Source organism: Takifugu flavidus, chromosome 14, assembly GCF_003711565.1.
Source record: "Takifugu flavidus isolate HTHZ2018 chromosome 14, ASM371156v2, whole genome shotgun sequence".
NCBI lineage: Eukaryota > Metazoa > Chordata > Actinopteri > Tetraodontiformes > Tetraodontidae > Takifugu > Takifugu flavidus.
Genome location: NC_079533.1, coordinates 7,914,658 through 7,932,754, shown reverse-complemented (window position 1 = coordinate 7,932,754; position 18,097 = coordinate 7,914,658). Strand labels below are relative to the sequence as shown.

General features: G+C 43.3%; 2 protein-coding genes across 2 annotated transcripts; both read left to right on the top strand.

Moving 5' to 3' along the window:
- The first annotated feature begins 8,444 nt into the window (after nucleotides 1-8,444).
- LOC130537417 (actin-binding protein WASF3-like) lies at nucleotides 8,445-12,480 on the top strand. Its single transcript, XM_057054241.1, has 9 exons — nucleotides 8,445-8,537; nucleotides 8,941-9,102; nucleotides 10,012-10,146; nucleotides 10,233-10,386; nucleotides 10,470-10,587; nucleotides 10,664-10,848; nucleotides 11,294-11,515; nucleotides 11,604-11,884; nucleotides 11,963-12,480. Exons 2-9 carry the CDS (start codon nucleotides 8,970-8,972, stop codon nucleotides 12,118-12,120), a joined length of 1,386 nt encoding a protein of 461 aa, XP_056910221.1. The 5' UTR covers nucleotides 8,445-8,537; nucleotides 8,941-8,969; the 3' UTR covers nucleotides 12,121-12,480.
- A 355-nt stretch (nucleotides 12,481-12,835) lies between these two features.
- On the top strand, nucleotides 12,836-17,396 carry LOC130537324 (V-type proton ATPase catalytic subunit A-like). Its single transcript, XM_057054045.1, has 15 exons — nucleotides 12,836-12,993; nucleotides 13,456-13,564; nucleotides 13,827-13,955; nucleotides 14,065-14,279; nucleotides 14,364-14,501; nucleotides 14,581-14,732; nucleotides 14,809-14,971; nucleotides 15,124-15,232; nucleotides 15,427-15,549; nucleotides 15,638-15,752; nucleotides 15,884-15,947; nucleotides 16,031-16,234; nucleotides 16,408-16,502; nucleotides 16,631-16,802; nucleotides 16,889-17,396. Exons 2-15 carry the CDS (start codon nucleotides 13,483-13,485, stop codon nucleotides 16,979-16,981), a joined length of 1,854 nt encoding a protein of 617 aa, XP_056910025.1. The 5' UTR covers nucleotides 12,836-12,993; nucleotides 13,456-13,482; the 3' UTR covers nucleotides 16,982-17,396.
- Nucleotides 17,397-18,097: the final 701 nt, after the last annotated feature.

The following is an 18,097-nucleotide window of genomic DNA, read 5'->3' as shown; positions in this document are numbered from 1 at the left end:
GAAATCAAAATATCATGAATGAAAGAATCGACAAAGTGGATCAAATTCCACATTCCAAACCTGTGTTACAAAAGTTGGAACGCCGATTACCATCCTCCCCGGCCCGCTCCCTCCTCCTCCTCCTCACTCATTTTCATATTATCCCGGTGCTGTGTGCTCTCCCCCACACTTTAACATTCTGTCACGCGCTCCCTGGATCATGGAGCTTGTGTTAATTAAACCCTCTTTCAGATCATTTTCTTGCTCAAGTGGCCTCGGTGCAGCACCCATTAGGCAGAAAGCTCTGTTATCTGAATTTCCAAATGTAGCTCAACATTTATTAAAGTGAAATTCATCCAGTAATTGCCCGCCTCGGTATGCCCCATGTCTCCCTCTTACCTCCAGGGCCAGCTGCTCACAGACACCTCCAATATTTACCAGCACGACGCAGGGTAATTAGACCTCTGTGACCCCATCCACTGAGAGACCAGTAATTGCGTTAATAAAAAAATTAACAGCAGCAGCATGAGGATCATTATGTAAAAATAACTGATAATGAGGCATTAGCCTTGATTTTATTTGGATTAAAAACAGCTATAGGCATCTAAAGGTTATATGTCTGCTAAAACAATATCTTTTCATTAAACTGAATGTGACCGAGGAGCAGAGGGATTTTTTTTCTGCTCTAAAATGATGCTTTTCATGATTGCTGAGACAGAAATAGGAGATGTAGCATCTCCAGGCTTTCTTATCAACAAGCTGCACTTACACAAACTGTCATACTCTTAATTTGCCATGACAACGTAAGTGTGATTCCTATTGATGCACATTATGAATGAAGCATCTTATAACTTACCAAGATGACTTGTTGACTCTAAACCTTTATTTATTCTTGACAATAAAGGAAACAACTTCAGTTTTCAATAGCATATTTTAGCGGGGGCAAACTGGCACATGGTGGATTTTAAATTTGCTTAAATAGCTCTGCTTAAAAGTGAAATCGAGAAGCAATTTGAATTAATTGCAAAGCTCCAATTCAGTATCCTTCAGTGTGGTTTGTTTTCATAAACAACTCTTTCTGTGTTGTCTTTAAGGTTAATCAAGAAAGCCTTGAAATTGGTAAGAGTGCTATTAGAACAAGTAATGTTTGCTGATGTCATTGGGCATTTTATTTGAAGAAGAACATTGTCATGGACTGGTGTAATTGATGTTTGTTTTCATGGTGCACTCAGCTTAATATGTGAACCTGAGCAGATAATGATCTTTTGTCTAAAAACATTTCAGGTTAATTAGACATTAAAGCAGCTTTAGTAACACACTAATAGCCTGGGTTATTTGCATGATTTCAAGGGTAATGAGACACTTTTTTGATGCTCTGCAAAGAGACTGTCATTCAGAAAACAGCAACGATTTCCCCCCCCAGCTAACTCACTGTTGCATAGCATGCTTTGGTTGATCAGCTCTTACTCCTTTTTACAGTAAATCACGTCAATACATTTCATTACCGTTTGTGTAGTGGCGACACCCTATGGACAAACGGTGTAACTGCAGTTTGTCAACCGACCAGCCACTGGTGGCTTTGATCCCCAAAAGAAATATACAAAAGCCATTATCCTCATGTATAACTGCTGTATTTTTACACACAAATACGTGTCCTCTGCAAACTCACAAAAAAATGGACAGTGTCTAAAATGGTAATTGACTTAGTTAAATCCTGTTGTGTGCAGTGATCTCGCATCAGTAAAACGGCAAAGTTAAACCTACCTTAAATGGCTGTTAATGAAGCATATACCTTTATACACTCAAACCTTTCAATTAGCATATGAAGGCAATGGTTCACAATCCCCCTCACACTTCATTTAACATCAGGCCTGCGGAGCCCCAGCTGCCTGTGTTTCCTCACATCACACTAAACACACTCAATTCCAGCATGAGGACTCTTTTTGTTTGTTTTGTTGTTGTTTTTTTAAATCACATTTGTAAAAGAAATTTGTTATTAAGAATGAAATGAACATCAGACGTAAACCAAAGGTAATAATTTTCTTTGAGATCAGTAAATTGTGGTCTGGTTCTCTGACATTTTACCTCAGTCTGATAAAAGTGGTCGGCAACAGTAAGAGGTGCTTGTGATTAAATAATCAACATTGTGAGGGATTCTAGCTGGGTTTTTTTTTTTTGCAGTGTATAGTTGGTTCAGAAGAGTATATTGTAATTAAATTGAATGCCAAATGTCTGAATAAATAATTGTAGATTAACTCTTGATTAGCACAGTCAAATATCATGTTAAAATATGACAAATTACCAACAACTTCAGTGCTGATTGGTGTGAAATTAGAGACAATCATTGTGTCGGTTGGTCTTTTGGACATGTCTCCGTTTTCATGTTTTATTCAGGCACGGCGCCGCTCTGTGCTCACTTTCTCTGGTTAAACGCCTGAATAGAAAGCTGTGTCGCGGCCTCGCTCATTACCAACCGACCGTGTTGGTATTTACACCATCACGGCGGGTTGACCTCAGCGTGTTCACGGCTTCGCACCTCAAACCCACTCACTATGGGATGTAAACGCGCTGCGCTGGCCTGCCAAACAAAACAGGTTGCTTCTGAAAAGACTCAGAGGACTGAACTTTTGTTGATCGGTTGCAACGTGGGACGTGGACAAGACAACAGAGTCTGAAGGCTCATTAGGAAACGAGGCCCTTTCAGCACAAACGCTGTCTGGGAAATCTCTTTATCTCCGATCGGTGAACCATGCACATAATGACACCTGCTACGACTGAATGATGGAAACTGAATATAATTCAATCATATTTGAGTTTTCTTTGCATGAAAGAGCAGCATACAAAGAAGAGCTGGGCTGTTTAAATTGGAGGTGCTGCAAATCTCAGCAGGTAGAATCTTGGAGAAATTGACATAATTTAGTAAGATTATATCAAGTTCTTTATAATATATACAACACAGAAAAAGAAAAAATGTAATACACATGAAAATGAAGGATTTCCAAGTCTTATCCTCAAGCTACTACTACTACTCTTCCACTCAGTCATGTTCATGCACGTTTTTGGAGCAAATGCTTTGGCAACGTTTAGCAGGTTTCAATGGTACAAAACACTGGAAATTCCCCTTAAACAAACCTATTCAAAATGCAAAAGTAAATACATTTCGCCCCTACACGATGTGATGCAAGCCGCTGCTGACAGAGAATCACCAGAGCTGCTGTAGTGCCTCTTGGACACGCCGACAATCAGCAAACACTCGATATTTAGTCTAAAATAGTGAACCAACAATGAATCCAGTTGTTCTTCCCACTGAACTCATGTTTTGTAGGTTTTGTAAGTCTTATACTAATATTTCGACATTCCTCCATCAGTAGCCGACGGCAGCATCATTCCTCCACTGCTGTATTTCCATGGTGATGGGCGACCATATAGACACGTTTCCCATCGCTGTAGCGCCGGGAGGAGGCACTGGGGTGAGAGGACGCATGCATGATGGGCAGGTGATGATGCTTTATTCAAAATGCTCTATTCAACATTAAAGCAGTGGGAGAAAGCAAAGATTAGACTACCTTTGTTGCTGATTAGCATTAAACACACAAGGCTGTTGCTGCTCATCTGAGCGGAAAGATCGTTTCAAAAGACAAACGATTTAACCCATCTGCTTGGAGGGTGAGTAATACAGACTTAAAAGTAAATATTTACCAGGTGAAATCTGCACAGTACTGTGCATTAATCTCCAAAATTTAGAATTATAGTTGTTTTTATTTAAAAGGATGTAAGCAAATCACAATAGAACTTGAGTCTCTATAAGGGGCTTTTCCTTTGAAGGCAAGGCTGAGAGAAATGGAGCCCCGGCCCCAGTAAAGGCCCAAAGCCCCAGTGCTGAAAGGACAAGGAGATCTGAGGAATAATAGAAAAGCAAATGTTGAGAAATGAAAGCTTAGAAAACTATAAAATTTGATAGACTCTGTAAGGATGGTGTTAATGAAATTCCCTGGAGAGAAGGGGAAAACAAAGATGGCAGTGAGGGGTATCAGCTGAGGTCAAATTGTGTCAACCTGAGTTAGGTCCAGATGAGTGCACTGAAGCTGACCTGTGTTCCAAGTGTAAGCCTGCATCAGCCTGTTTTAAAAGCCCGCTTTCTTTCCCACTCCTTGATGCCATTATATCTCCAGTGGGCCATGTGCTTATAGTTGACAGCCTCCTACGCTGACGACATTATTTTCACCGCTACCCTGCAGTGAAAGTGTGATGTGGTAACAAATTAGACTTTTCAAAAACCTGCAACAATGGGTCAAATTCCTGTGATTGGAATATAACTTTCAAAGGCCTTTTTTTTCAGTTAAAGAGCCATGGGTTCCTGTTCAGAGTTCCTATCTATCTATCTATCTATCTATCTATCTATCTATCTATCTATCTATCTATCTATCTATCTATCTATCTATCTATCAGTTCTGCCCATGTCCCGTTTATTTACTTAGATATCCACCTTGCGGTCAACATGGGGTACTGCGCCCTTGACGTCGATGAAGCGCAACAGTTTAGAATTTCACCAAAGATATTTTTTAAGTCTTGAGCCTTGTAGGTGCAAAACGTGGATCATACTCCTGAGAATATTCTGTCACTTTTATGTTTTTATGCCTGTTCACCTGCAACTCTCATTTCCCGTCTTACATTCACATCAATGTTACATCTCACACCATAGAGAAACAAATCTGAAATAAAACAATGCACAATTACTCAGCCCTCCTCTTTATAACTCTATTAAAAGTGAAACGGCCATTTTTCAGAGATATTGTCCTTTTTTTCCTGCAGGCCAACACACGATGAGATTCCTTGGTGCACACAGTCACACAGGCTTTTAGACACTCATTAGCCCATACTCATACAATAAGTGTCACCTTCCATTACATGGTGCTGGGCTGGATATCAGGATTGGAAATCTACCAAATCTCCACACAAGGAGCACTACCCCCTCATCCACGGTATTGTCTTTCAACTACAATGTTGAATTGTTGTCCATTTGCTGTTTTCAAGTCTCAAATATTAATATATTGTATATCTGTTCTCATGGACGTGAAAACAAGCCGATAGAGTTCACATTGGCAAGGTGAAAGCAAAGTGACACGCATTCCTTCATGGTGTGGATCTTCATGTTAACTCTGGGGTTTGTTTCAGAGCAGGCAGCTGTTTAAGGATCCTCCACACCCCCACCCTATTCAAGTCTCTTGTCTCGCATATGAACAGCACATGCAGACTTGTAAAAAATCTTAATTAAGACTCTTAATTCTCCATGCCATCGCCTGACTGGGGCTGTGCACTCACGTGAATGCCGGCTGGGGGTAGGTGATGATTTGGGGTTTGTTTTTTTTCCCCCCCCTGGCCTTCACGTGAAAGGGTGCGAGTGAAAATGATTTATCCATCTCTGAGATCAAAACAGGGTTTCTTAAAATATAAACCATCTGTTTGATAAAATAAGATAAAATGTGATTTATTTATTTTTTAAATGTACTTTTTACATATTTCTTTTGTGGTATCCTAATCGGCCCCTGAAGCTACAGCACTCTTCCCATCACCGCACATATGAAAATATGGAGTCAGAAGTTCCTGCCCCTGTCAAGGTGATTTGCTCCTGGGTTTTATCGAGCAGCCCTTTGGTTCTGGAGCGTCCACCGCGTGCAGCAGATGCCCGGGCAAAGGCTTGTGACAGATGAGCTGGAAATGAGCGTGAAGTTAAACAGGCAAAGCCCCACCACGCTGACAGAATGATGCCGCATAGGCAGCCATTACTGACTCCGCCTAAGCCAGCAGGAAACAGGACAGATGTCTGTGAAATCAAGTGTATTTAGACCTGAAACAACATTTAGAAGTGCACCTAGTATAACAAACAACGGTCAAAAACAGTGATAAACCCCTCAGACCCCTAATGTGTCTGAAACTCTCCGTACGCTCTTTAGCCACTTGTACTCGGCGCCGCACCCTATCCGACCTTTGACCTCAGTCCTTCCTGCCTGTCAAGGGTGCCGGTGATCGTGAGTCAGGCATGAGGAGGAACATGCCAAGAAGATGCTGCCCTCCTTCCCACCCCGCCCACCCCCCATTCCAGAACCATTTGGACCACAGGGAACGGGTTAATCACATTAGAGGCCCAGAAGAGAGATGGGAAGTAGACAGTACCGTGACAGCCGGGGTAGCACTGGCACGACTAATCCCGTTAGGCCGAGGAAAAAGGGGGACGCCATCGCGCCTACGAGGCAGAGAAAGAAAAAAACATTTTCCCAGGAATGAGTTCACCTGTATGGTAACACACCGAGTTGGCCCGGTTGATGCTTATTAGAAGAAACAATCACACTTGGCACAAACTTTTTTTTTTTTTTTCATGCTGGGCACCACCTCATTGTCATTGAACAAAATCAGTGGCAGACAGTGGCATTGCATGAGATCCCCTTTCATGCCACGCTGAAGCAGCCCCTTTAAACCCGGTGCTATCAGTCTCCCAAACAGTGAGAAGATGGGGAGGGGTGCTGTAAGAAGGATAAAGCTTACTTCATCCGCCATTGTAAGTGCACCCGAGTTCAACCTTAATGTAAACCTTTGCGGGCAGGATGTGAATAGGATGCTCTCTATAAAAATATATCCTGCTGGGTAATCCGGCAGATGGCCACAGCGGCGGACACTAACGGCGCGGCTGGCCACTGCAGGGGTAACGGGGAATGTCCGATCAGCAGCCGCTCATCAGCCTGGGAGATGGAATCAAGATTCCTCACTCCCCTTAGCAACGCTGGGAAACAGAGCCGTCAGTTTGGATCCATCAAGTTTCCACTTAATCTCACCCACAACCTTTTTCTCTCCATTTGCTCCTTTTTTTGTATCTCCCCCTTTTGTTGTAGGGATTAAGTCAAGTGGTAAAACAGTGATTTAATGATCTTTCCATGGCTATGTGCACTACTTAAAGCATGAGACAAACAAGCCGAGGCATTCTAAGAGTCACCCCCTTTAAAGGCGGCTGCTCAGGAGCTGTGGGGCTTTTGATACGGCATTAAGCTCTGGCCGATTCTTTTTTCCCACTGTCGTGTGGTGTGTTGCGCTCAGCTATGGGAAAATTTAAGTCTGTATTTTGTTAAGGCTCATTATAAACAGCAGAAAAGGCTGGTGGATAATTACTCAGTGACAGCTTTATAATGATAAACTGCAGCACGGTTTAACGACTCGCTGTTGCAAAAAATGAGTACCGGTAACAAAAATTATATTTTTAATAACAGTTGTGATTGGAAATGGGGGAATAAGTCGATCTTTCCGAGATGTTTCTGAGTTGGGGAGGTGGAGACGCGGAGCAGAGCAGGACAGACGGGCGTAGGGAGGAAGGGGATCCTTCAGGGCTTTTTGACAGGAACCTTTACGATGTTCATGGTTCATGTTGTCTTGACCTCCAACCTGTAAAATTTGACCAGGTTGTCCGTGAGTTATGTTGATTTTTGGACAACAGCAGCAACATCTTGTTGCTCCTCACTGAAGTCATGAATTTGGGAGTGAACCCACGGCGGCGGGGAGGGGGGGGGAGGTCGACCTTCAGCTGTTACGGCTGGTGCACCGAAATATGGAAGCGATAAAAGTAAAAGTAGAGAGATAGAAAAGAGTATTGCATTATTCCTGTTGTGCACTGAGCCAAATCTTAATGACAAATAAAGTCTGTCTATGTCCCTGCAATATAGGAGCATTTGGAAGAATTGTGGGTGAAGGCGTTCTTATCCCGACATGTTGTGGATTTCTCAGTAAGTGGACGCTGTTGAGTTGTACTGATTCACCTGATGGGAAAGGGGAAAAATCATCCTATAAAATCACTGCAAATGTTCTACTTATAAAGGATTAAGCTCCTGTATGTAGGTTATACAACTCCATCCACATGATGCCATCTGTGAGAAAATTGGAGTTTATGAGCGAGCGTGCGTCTGTGTGTGTGTGTGTGTGGTGTGTGTGTGTGTGTGTGTGTGTGTGTGTGTGTGTGATTCATTTCTAATCCAAGTTGCCCCCATTAATCAACAGAGATTGCCGTGCTTGTGTTTGTGTAGCTGTAAAACAAATTTTTAAAAAAACAAGTTAGATAAATGGGCTTTTTTGGTTTTTTGGTGAATAAATTCTTCAAACTCACACTGATTTCTGAATCCATGTTAAAGGGGAGTTTTTCCTTGCCACTGTTGCTTGTCTGGGGTCAGGCCCTGGGATTCTGGAAAGCGCCTTGAAACAATTTTGATTGTATAAGACGCTATATAAATAAAGATTGATTGAGATTGATTGATCCATCAATGCAGATTGAGGACTTTTTTCGGGGGGGGGGGGGGGGTTGTAAAAAAACAACAGGACTAGGACAACACGACATGAAAGATGAATATCAACCTGCTCGGCTGTGATTGGATGGCAGAGATAAACCTGCCGACTAAATCCTCTCGTGGCTCAAGCTGTGATTTGAACTGGACAGATTTGTTTTCATTTGAGTGGCTGCAGACATGACTGCTGCAGGGAGGCAACGACACGCTCTCACCCGACACCTGCACAGATCTGAGGTAGAACAGATATCTTTGTCTTTTTAGGCACCTTCTAGAGCTTCTAAAATACTTGCGTGATGCCGCATGTTTGGTGAACGTGGGCTAAAGATGTTACCTGCTGTTAGCTAGTTAGCATGTCACAGAATATTGAAAATGTGCTGTGAATTATGGGGAATTTACACATGTTTTAACTATTCTGTAAATCATTTTTTATTGTTTTTTTAATGTGACAGATTTTCTGTATTCACAAGGTAAATCAGGATTTTTAACTTTTAATTAACCTTTAGCCCATGTAGCCTGTTTCACAGATACTAATTTTGCTGAAATGTTCGTTCTACCACTTTTGAGTACATTAAGAATCCTAGAATTGTATTAAGAGACATGCAATGGATCTAATACACCTTCACCTCTCTTTAAACAGCTGCTATATTCAAGCTTTGAGGAGAAGCCATGCCTTTAGTCAAGAGGAACATTGAGCCATGGCATCTGTGCCATGGACCAGTACCTGATGGGATTGGCAATGAGTTGGAATGTGTAACCAACAACACGCTGTCCTCCATCATCCGCCAGCTGAGCAGTCTGAGTAAGGTCACAACGTGTGTGAAAGAAACTAAACACAAAATGCTCAAAATAAGCAGCGGCCAGTCTCCTCCTCAGACAACCAGGGTCCATGGCCTGTGGGCCCACAACCTGAGTGATGCCCACTGGATTTCCCGTCTGTTTTGGAGCTCCATGTTCTGAGTGGGATTTGTTCATTTGGTGGTTCAGCTGAATTGTCCTGAGGTCAATCTGGAAATTGCTTCGATGTTTTCGAGTCCACCTCCCTAGAAGGGGGAGAGGCTTGGGGCGGTTTCACTTTAAAGTTGGGGTGAAAATATTAATGGATAGCTTGTCTCTAATTCAAAATTGAGATTTCCTGAAGTCAAGCAAGTGCAGCTGCTGCACACAAACTTGCAAAATATTTGGCTTTGAAAGGATTTATTGACCCAACCTGGCTGTTCCAGATGGCAGCACTGCTATGTTGCATAATAATAATCATTTCACTGAGTTTACATTCAAGGACTAAACATAATTCCATCTGTAATCCATTTTATGTTGAGACATGAATGACTGGTGATGATAGAAAGTGTTTTAAAGCTGTTTTTTTTTATCTTGTTGGCCATCAGCATGTACAGGTACATCAGGTACAGTTGGTGCACCAAATTATAGAAACAAGTAGAGAAACATGGAGAAGATGCAGAACAACAGACAGTCTGATTAGCTTGTGTGTTGGTGTTTAGCAAAGTTACGTCATCTAAAAGCTCACAGTGAAGCAGAGAGTAGGTGGAGCCACAATTAGAAGTGGTCTAATGATAGCTGGAAGGATCCAAGCTCGTTAGCATGTGCAGGACATACATGCAACATTTCATGACGGGCTTATAAAACGTAACTGGAGTGATTTCAGAAATACATGATAAGGAATCACAGAAAATCCCGTCGGCCTTTCTTGCAGGTCAACATGCAGAAAATATTTTTGGGGAACTTTTCAATGAGGCCAACACCTTCTACGGGCGCGCCAACTCCCTCCAGGACCGTATTGACCGTCTGGCCATCAAGGTGACCCAACTGGACTCCAGTGTTGAGGAGGGTGAGTTCACTGGGTTCTGATTGGACTGTTTCTGATGTATGATTATTCCTGCATGTACATCAAACCTCTGTTTTGCTGCTTTGTAGTCTCTCTTCAGGATATAAACATGAGAAAGGCATTTAAAAGTTCCACCGTCCAGGACCAGCAGGTTCTATCCACAGACAGCGCTTCCAACTCAGTGGCTGAGCTGTATAACAGTTGTGATAGGCCCCCTCCTCTTAGCACCCTCACTGCATACAGGTGAACCACCACCCTACAGGTTTTAGTGTCCTGCTGAACATTCTTGTCTAATAAGCGCTTCGTGTTCTGTATTGATAACACAGACAAGACTCCACAGATGCGATGAGATTCTACTCAGACCCTTCATACTTCTTTGAACTGTGGAAGGAGAAAATGCTTCGGGACACAGAGGACAAGAGGAAAGAGAGGCGGAGGCAGAGGGTGAGTGCACACTGTTGCTTTTTTTTACGTTTGTTTGGCAGCTAGCTTCATTTTTCATCCCCTTTAATGGTCCCAGGATCAGAAACGATGCATGGGAAGCAGCACAGTCCAGCGTGACGTTAAGAAGGTGAGAAAGGTCCGAAACCGCAGGCAGGAGTGGAACATGATGGCACTGGACAAGGAGCTTCGCCCAGATCACCGTCATCCACAGAGTCTCCATCGTGGGGCGTCATCTGAGGGCTCTCTCTCACCAGACGGAAGGTAGACGGAAGGATTTTTCTTTGGAGATGTGTGTAAAAAATTATAGAAATATAAATGTTGATATCGGCTGCACCAGTTTGTGTTTACAGGCTATTTGATTTGATGAAATATAAAAGCTAAAATGACATGTGCATCATCCCTGAGGGATACGGTTTCATCAGTCATAGTGTGAAAGGTAAAATAAAGCCACATTCACGGTGAAAATGCCGCCGTAAATCGATTAAGTTACTTCATTATAGAAAGAAATATGATTGTCATGCAAAGATGTGGATTTGTGCGTTTGTTAGTGAGATTAAAAACAAAGATTTTAGAGTCTATTGTCGTGAAGACGACCTTGTGACTCAACTATCTCTGCATTGTACAGTGTCAGTTTTGGAGTGAAAACAACAAACGCACCATCTGGAAATGTGAATGGCGAGCTCAACGTTTCTCTTTGTTTATCCAGGCCTGACCTCCCAGACTACCCCGTCCCTCCACTGCCTACCCACGCCACTTGTAACTATGCCAAGTCACGTGATTACGTGCCTGGGAAGGCGCACCCTTCGCCACCTGTGGAGCATGAATACCACAGCATTGACGTCAACTACAAGAGAGTAACCTGCACCACATCGGCACTTCGGGGCGCCGAGCGAACAAACGACACAATGCATCCACCTGCAGATTACAAGTGTGTTTATTTGTTGTTTGCACAATCTGAGGCGGACTTAAATATAATACCTCTTAACCATAATCCTCTTTCTTTCTCTGCCCACCAGTTCCAGCCCCCCACCTCCTCCAACCCCAGGCCCACCCATCCCTCCACCCCAGTCAACCCAGACAGCCTTTGGTTTTCATTTGGGTGCACTGGCACCAATGCCACATAATGGGGATTTGCACTTAGGCCCCAGACACCCCCTGCCACCTGTCCCACCTCCCCCAGGTCCCCCACCTCCACCTCTCCCTCCCACAACTGCTCCCCCTCCTGTAGCAGGGCACCACAGCAGCAGAGCTGAGGCAAGGGATCCGAGAAGCGACCTGTTGTCTGCCATCCGCATAGGTCTGGTCTCTTTTCTTTTTTTTTTTGTCTGTGGTTTAAATGAAAGTGGGCAGCACAAACCACATTTGTCTTCAACAGGGATCCAATTGAAGAAAGTCCAAGAGCAGCAGGAGGAGCAGAACAAGAGGGAGCTGGCGGGGTGCGACGTGGCCACCATCCTCTCTCGACGCATTGCAGTGGAGTACAGCGACTCTGAAGATGACTCTGACGCAGAGGATAATGAGTGGTCAGACTGAGCACCTGACAGGGATTTTACATTATTGGATTGCAAAGACAAAAATAACAACCTCATTACCCACTTTGGCTCTACCAATGGAACTCTACCTGCCAACCAGTGCTGCCAGACAACCTTCTCCTTATTTTCTCTGTATAAGAATATAAGAAATCAACACCTGATTATTGAATTTAACCTTTTAATGAAATATTTTTTTCAAATATTTATTTTTTGATAAGTATTATATCCACTGTAATATGCTACCTCAGTTTGTGATTGTTTTCACAGTTTCAGGTTAGTAGATTGTCCATGATTAATACTGGCTATAAAATGATTGTTGTCATGTGTCTTGTTGACCTGTCATTAAAGCTTTTCAGAGACAGATAGTAGTGTCCGCCCTGTATGAAGGCATTAAAGTTTGATGATGGATAAGTGGAGTTTAATACAAGCAGTTTAGCAGATAAATACATGAAATAAAATTAGCAAAAAGCAGAAAAATACATATAAAATATAATTGTGAGGACAAGTGAAAAGTCTAGCAACAAGTCAAAAAATTTGTTCTTGATAGAATCAGTTTCAAACAGTTAATGACTATAAGTAATTCATTTGGTATTTAATTTGATTCGTTTGGATTGATATCTGGTAAATTATAAAAATGGTTGTTTCATTTGTGTCCATCTGAGGGCAGTGTTGCGCCAAAGGTGGCACAGTTAGGCGTCTGGTCGAACGCCATCTTGGCTCTAAAGGCAGCGAAAAAGACCGGCAAAAGAGGAAACTGCTTGCGCCACAATGGCGAGGTTTTCTTCCCGTGACAGTCCTGTGACTTACAGGTGATTACCACAGCGAAGCTACTGTTACTCTCACGCTTCCGATAATCATTGACAACAAAGACAAGGTGAGAGTCATGTTTATGGTTTAATATGTCCTTCCGGGTTCGAATATAATATTGAGAGAATAATTCAAAATTGAGGAGAACGCATACGTGCCTCTCGTGAAGTTAGCTAGCGTCTGCTAGCTACTGTAGTGTCAGTACACTCACGCGCACACGCACACCTTTCCTTCCGTCTAGTACGAGACATGCTAACATGTCAGCGATGCCGAATAATGCCTGTTAAAATGTGTTTTAACTCATAAGACAATGTTGTTGAATGTGCTTTTAGCAATCTACTGTACACTGTACACCATTTATAGCATACTACGACTTTCACAGTGGCGTTAACAACATATGTAAAAGTGTGTGTGTGTGTGTGTGTGAGAGAGAGAGAGAGAGAGAGAGAGTGTGGTGTAAACTATGGTGAAGATTGAACTTTCTTTCACAAATGACTGGTTTACATATGCCACTCATATTCTCCATAAGGAAATCTGCTCCACATAAACTACATCCATGGATACCTCAAGGCTTCCGAAGATCCAGGATGAGGAGCGGGAAAGCCAGTTTGGATATGTGCACGGCGTGTCTGGACCAGGTGGGGCTGCTTTACACTATCTTCTGATTATTTCCATCTTAAATGTCGTTAAACCGCTTTACAAGGTATATCCCAGCAAGAAAAACTAGCAAGGCTTGTTTTTGCTTTGTTTACAATTGACGTTTATAAGAATATTCTAATGTTTTGATGTGAATAATGGTAGAAATTGTGCGGTAAACCTTTGGCGGTACACACAATGCCGTTGTTTTATCAATATGCATGTGTTTTATGGATTTCATCATGCTTTTATCCGCTTCCACAGTGGTGACTGCTACTGCCATGGCAGGAGCAGCCATGTACGAGCTGGTCCGTGTCGGCCACAGTGAGTTGGTGGGTGAAATCATCCGTTTAGAGGGAGACATGGCCACAATCCAGGTCTATGAGGAGACTTGTATCCTTTCTACTCTCACATTTCCTTCCTATGTACCAGTGTAATTATTCTTTTGCAAAATACACATCTGTAAACTCTTCAAATGTTGTTTTCCTTAATGTGAATGAAGCTGGCGTATCGGTTGGTGACCCTGTCCTCCGGACAGGAAAACCCCTTTCGGTAGAGCTCGGCCCAGGGATCATGGGCTCCATCTTTGATGGTATCCAGCGTCCTCTAAAAGACATCAACGACCTCACTCAGAGCATCTATATCCCGAGAGGAGTAAATATTGGTGCCCTCAACAGAGACATTAAATGGGAATTCACCCCCTGCCAGACTCTTCGGGTACATATTTGATTGGAGTGTCGAGTAAGGTTCTTTTCCCCCACCCTTGTAGTGATTAAATTCTCATGATTCTTTCCTTAACAGGTGGGCAGCCATGTGACAGGTGGGGACATCTATGGCACCGTGTTTGAGAACTCTTTGATAAAGCACAAGCTGCTGCTGCCACCTCGCAACCGAGGCACCGTCACCTACGTGGCTCCGCCTGGAAACTATGACATCTCCGTGAGTATTTGGATTCAGGCGGCCGTATTTCTTATTAAAACTTTCCGTCCCGCTATATTTTTGGTTGTGTTATATTCAGGATGTGGTGCTGGAGCTGGAGTTCGAAGGTGTAAAGGAGAGGTTCACCATGGTGCAGGTGTGGCCGGTCCGGCAGGTCCGGCCAGTCACGGAGAAGCTCCCTGCAAACCATCCACTGCTGACCGGACAGAGAGTTCTGGATGCACTTTTCCCGTGAGTCAGGAGTCGTGGACCTTTTTCATGTTTTAATGCTAATCTTTATTACTAACATTAACTCTGCACTGTCCAGGTGTGTTCAGGGAGGCACGACTGCAATTCCAGGTGCTTTTGGCTGTGGAAAAACGGTCATCTCCCAATCGTTGTCCAAGTATTCCAACAGCGACGTGATCGTTTACGTTGGTTGCGGCGAACGCGGCAACGAAATGTCTGAAGTGCTGCGGGATTTTCCCGAGGTCGGTGAGACGAACAAAACAAATAAAAAATAATTTTGTATTTAGGTTTTAGCTCCTGACTTTTGCTTGGATACCGAATCAGATTTTTTTACCCCTGATTTTCAACATATGCACGTTGCATAAAAGATGATAACGCATCTAATGTCCTGCAGCTCACTATGGAGGTTGATGGCAAAATTGAAAGCATCATGAAGAGAACAGCATTGGTTGCTAACACATCAAACATGCCAGTGGCTGCCAGGGAGGCTTCAATTTACACAGGTGGACGCCGCTCATTATATACAAAAACCATGTTATAGATGAACTTATTACCTTATTTCTCTTTATATTAATGTAAACAACCATTTCTTGATTCCACATATGTTGTCTGCTTTAATAGCTTGTATAATGTAAATGGCTGAAGGTTGGGATAGACTTTTAATGCTATAGAAATCTGAATATTATTATTGCTGCAGGCATCACACTGTCTGAATACTTCAGAGATATGGGCTATAATGTGAGCATGATGGCCGACTCCACGTCTCGATGGGCTGAAGCTCTGAGAGAAATCTCTGGAAGATTAGCTGAAATGCCTGCTGGTGAGTGCGGGATGAGCGTGACGGGCTGCATCTGTAACAGAAACACTAATTATGAACTAGTGACAGTTGTGTCTGTCTTTATCCGCAGACAGCGGGTACCCTGCCTATCTGGGCGCCAGGCTCGCCTCCTTCTACGAGCGGGCTGGACGGGTGAAGTGCCTGGGAAATCCAGAGCGAGAGGGCAGCGTCAGCATCGTGGGCGCGTAGGTTTGACTCTTACTGGACTCACAAAACCTGTGCAACATTCTTTTTATTATAGCCCATTATATTGCATCATTGCAGCAAGTTGATACTTTTAGGGGTTTTGCTCTTCTCGCATGTTGTGAACCTTTAGCGTGTCGCCCCCTGGAGGAGATTTCTCAGACCCTGTGACTTCAGCCACATTAGGTATTGTTCAGGTTAGTGACCTGTGTGCACGTGTTTTAAAGCATCTTTGTCATTTTTTCCTTGTGTTTGTCAATCTTTTTTCTTCTGTGCTCAGGTGTTCTGGGGGTTGGACAAGAAGCTGGCTCAGAGGAAACACTTCCCTTCTGTCAACTGGCTGATCAGTTACAGCAAGTACACTCGAGCGCTGGATGAATATTACGACAAACATTTCCCTGAATTTGTTCCCCTGCGGACAAAAGCCAAGGAGATTCTGCAGGAGGAGGAGGACCTGGCTGAAATAGTGCAGCTTGTTGGAAAAGTAAGATACACGACACGGAGTCAAGTCAACAGTGAGATCTAGTTTTCAAAAAGGAGTAAAGATTACGATTTTCAGTCCGATATTTTCTACTTGAATAGATCAGGAGTGTCTGCTCATCAAGTTACATCATCAAGTTCTGCCGAACGGTTAACTGGGTTTTTGTGTGTTTGTAGGCTTCTCTGGCCGAGACGGATAAAATCACTCTTGAAGTCGCCAAGCTCATCAAGGATGACTTCCTTCAGCAGAACGGCTACACCCCCTACGACAGGTGAGTCAGACCTTTCTCATGTTAAAGCTGCTGAACCACAGTTTGACAACATTCTTGAGAATAACGCACACGGGGATGAACTGTTGCGCCTGTGATTGAGGCTCAGCCGCTTCTACTCCGACTCGCAGGTTCTGCCCCTTCTACAAGACGGTCGGCATCCTCTCCAACATGATTGCGTTTTACGACTTGGCTCGACACGCGGTGGAGTCCACAGCACAGAGCGACAACAAAATCACCTGGGCCATGATCAGGGAGCACATGGGAGAGACCCTCTACAGGATCAGTTCCATGAAGTTCAAGGTGTGTTATCGCCCTCCCTTTCCTCGCGTTGATCCATCAAAGTGAGGACTTTGACGCGATTGTTTTACGTGGCTCTTGTGATTCAGGACCCTGTGAAGGATGGTGAAGCTAAGATTAAAGCTGACTTCGCCCAGCTGCTGGAGGACATGCAGAACTCCTTCAGGTCTCTCGAGGAATGAGTTTGTTACCTCGGGGCTCTTCATCTGGACGCCATACAGTGCAACCTGGTGCAGATCAGGCTGTTTTTTTTCCATTTTCATCTATGTGTTTACATCCCCTTGACATTCCACAGCCTGCACAAATCTAGACGTCATGGCAATGATTTTTTTTTTTTATTATCTGGAGATTCAGTAACACCTTATTAAAGCCCATTTTTGGACTTGAAGTGTTGGCACCTATGTGATTGCTGCAATCATGAAACAAGAGCATTGGTAAAGGGACAGATGCACTGTGTTACCACGGTTACCTCTTCAGAGTGATAGTGATGTGTGTGATTGTGCTTGTATAAATGTCAGTGAATGAGTAGTGTAACGACAGTGGTACTTTATGTTGATGGTATGTAATGGTCTGAATAAACAAAGAATGGAATCCATATTCAGTTGTCCTGGTGATATAACAGAGCAGGCCATTTAAGGAAATTTATCACCTTTTTAAAATCCTCCACACTGGTCTGATTCTCGTGTGATTGGGCCATTCAAAGATTCGCCTCTAGGCGGCGCTAGAAGGGTAGGGAAACTTTATTTAAAAGATGATCGTTCTCCCCACATCTAACATCATGTCTCTAACCATTAGCATGTAGTAACTGCTGCTCTCTTACATCCACAATATAGAATTTCTCTTTTTTTGTATGAAAACCACAGATTTACCTAATATGCAACTAAATATGTGGGGAGACATCATTGGACCTCATGCACACACTTAATTTCCTAGAAATAATGAATTTTCCTGAGCAAATTAGGTAAAACCATTAACACATTGTCATATCTGCAAGGAAAACATTGCAGTTAATGTATATAGTGAGGAACATCAGGCATGTGCTGATGTGCCATCTTCAGCTGGTACTGCTCAGACCATCATCCACGACTCTCAGCACTAATTCCTCTAAAATAGATTAGAGTCAGGGGGTATCTGGAGTTCCGGGCTCTATCAGGACTAATGGAAGCATAACCACAGGAGCAAGGGCAGCATCTTTCCCTCGCATTGATTCAGACTCACGCTGAACATTAGAGCTTTCAGCACTTTCTGAGTCCACACTGTACGGTTGGTGGGGACCGTGTGTGTGTGTGTGTGTGTGT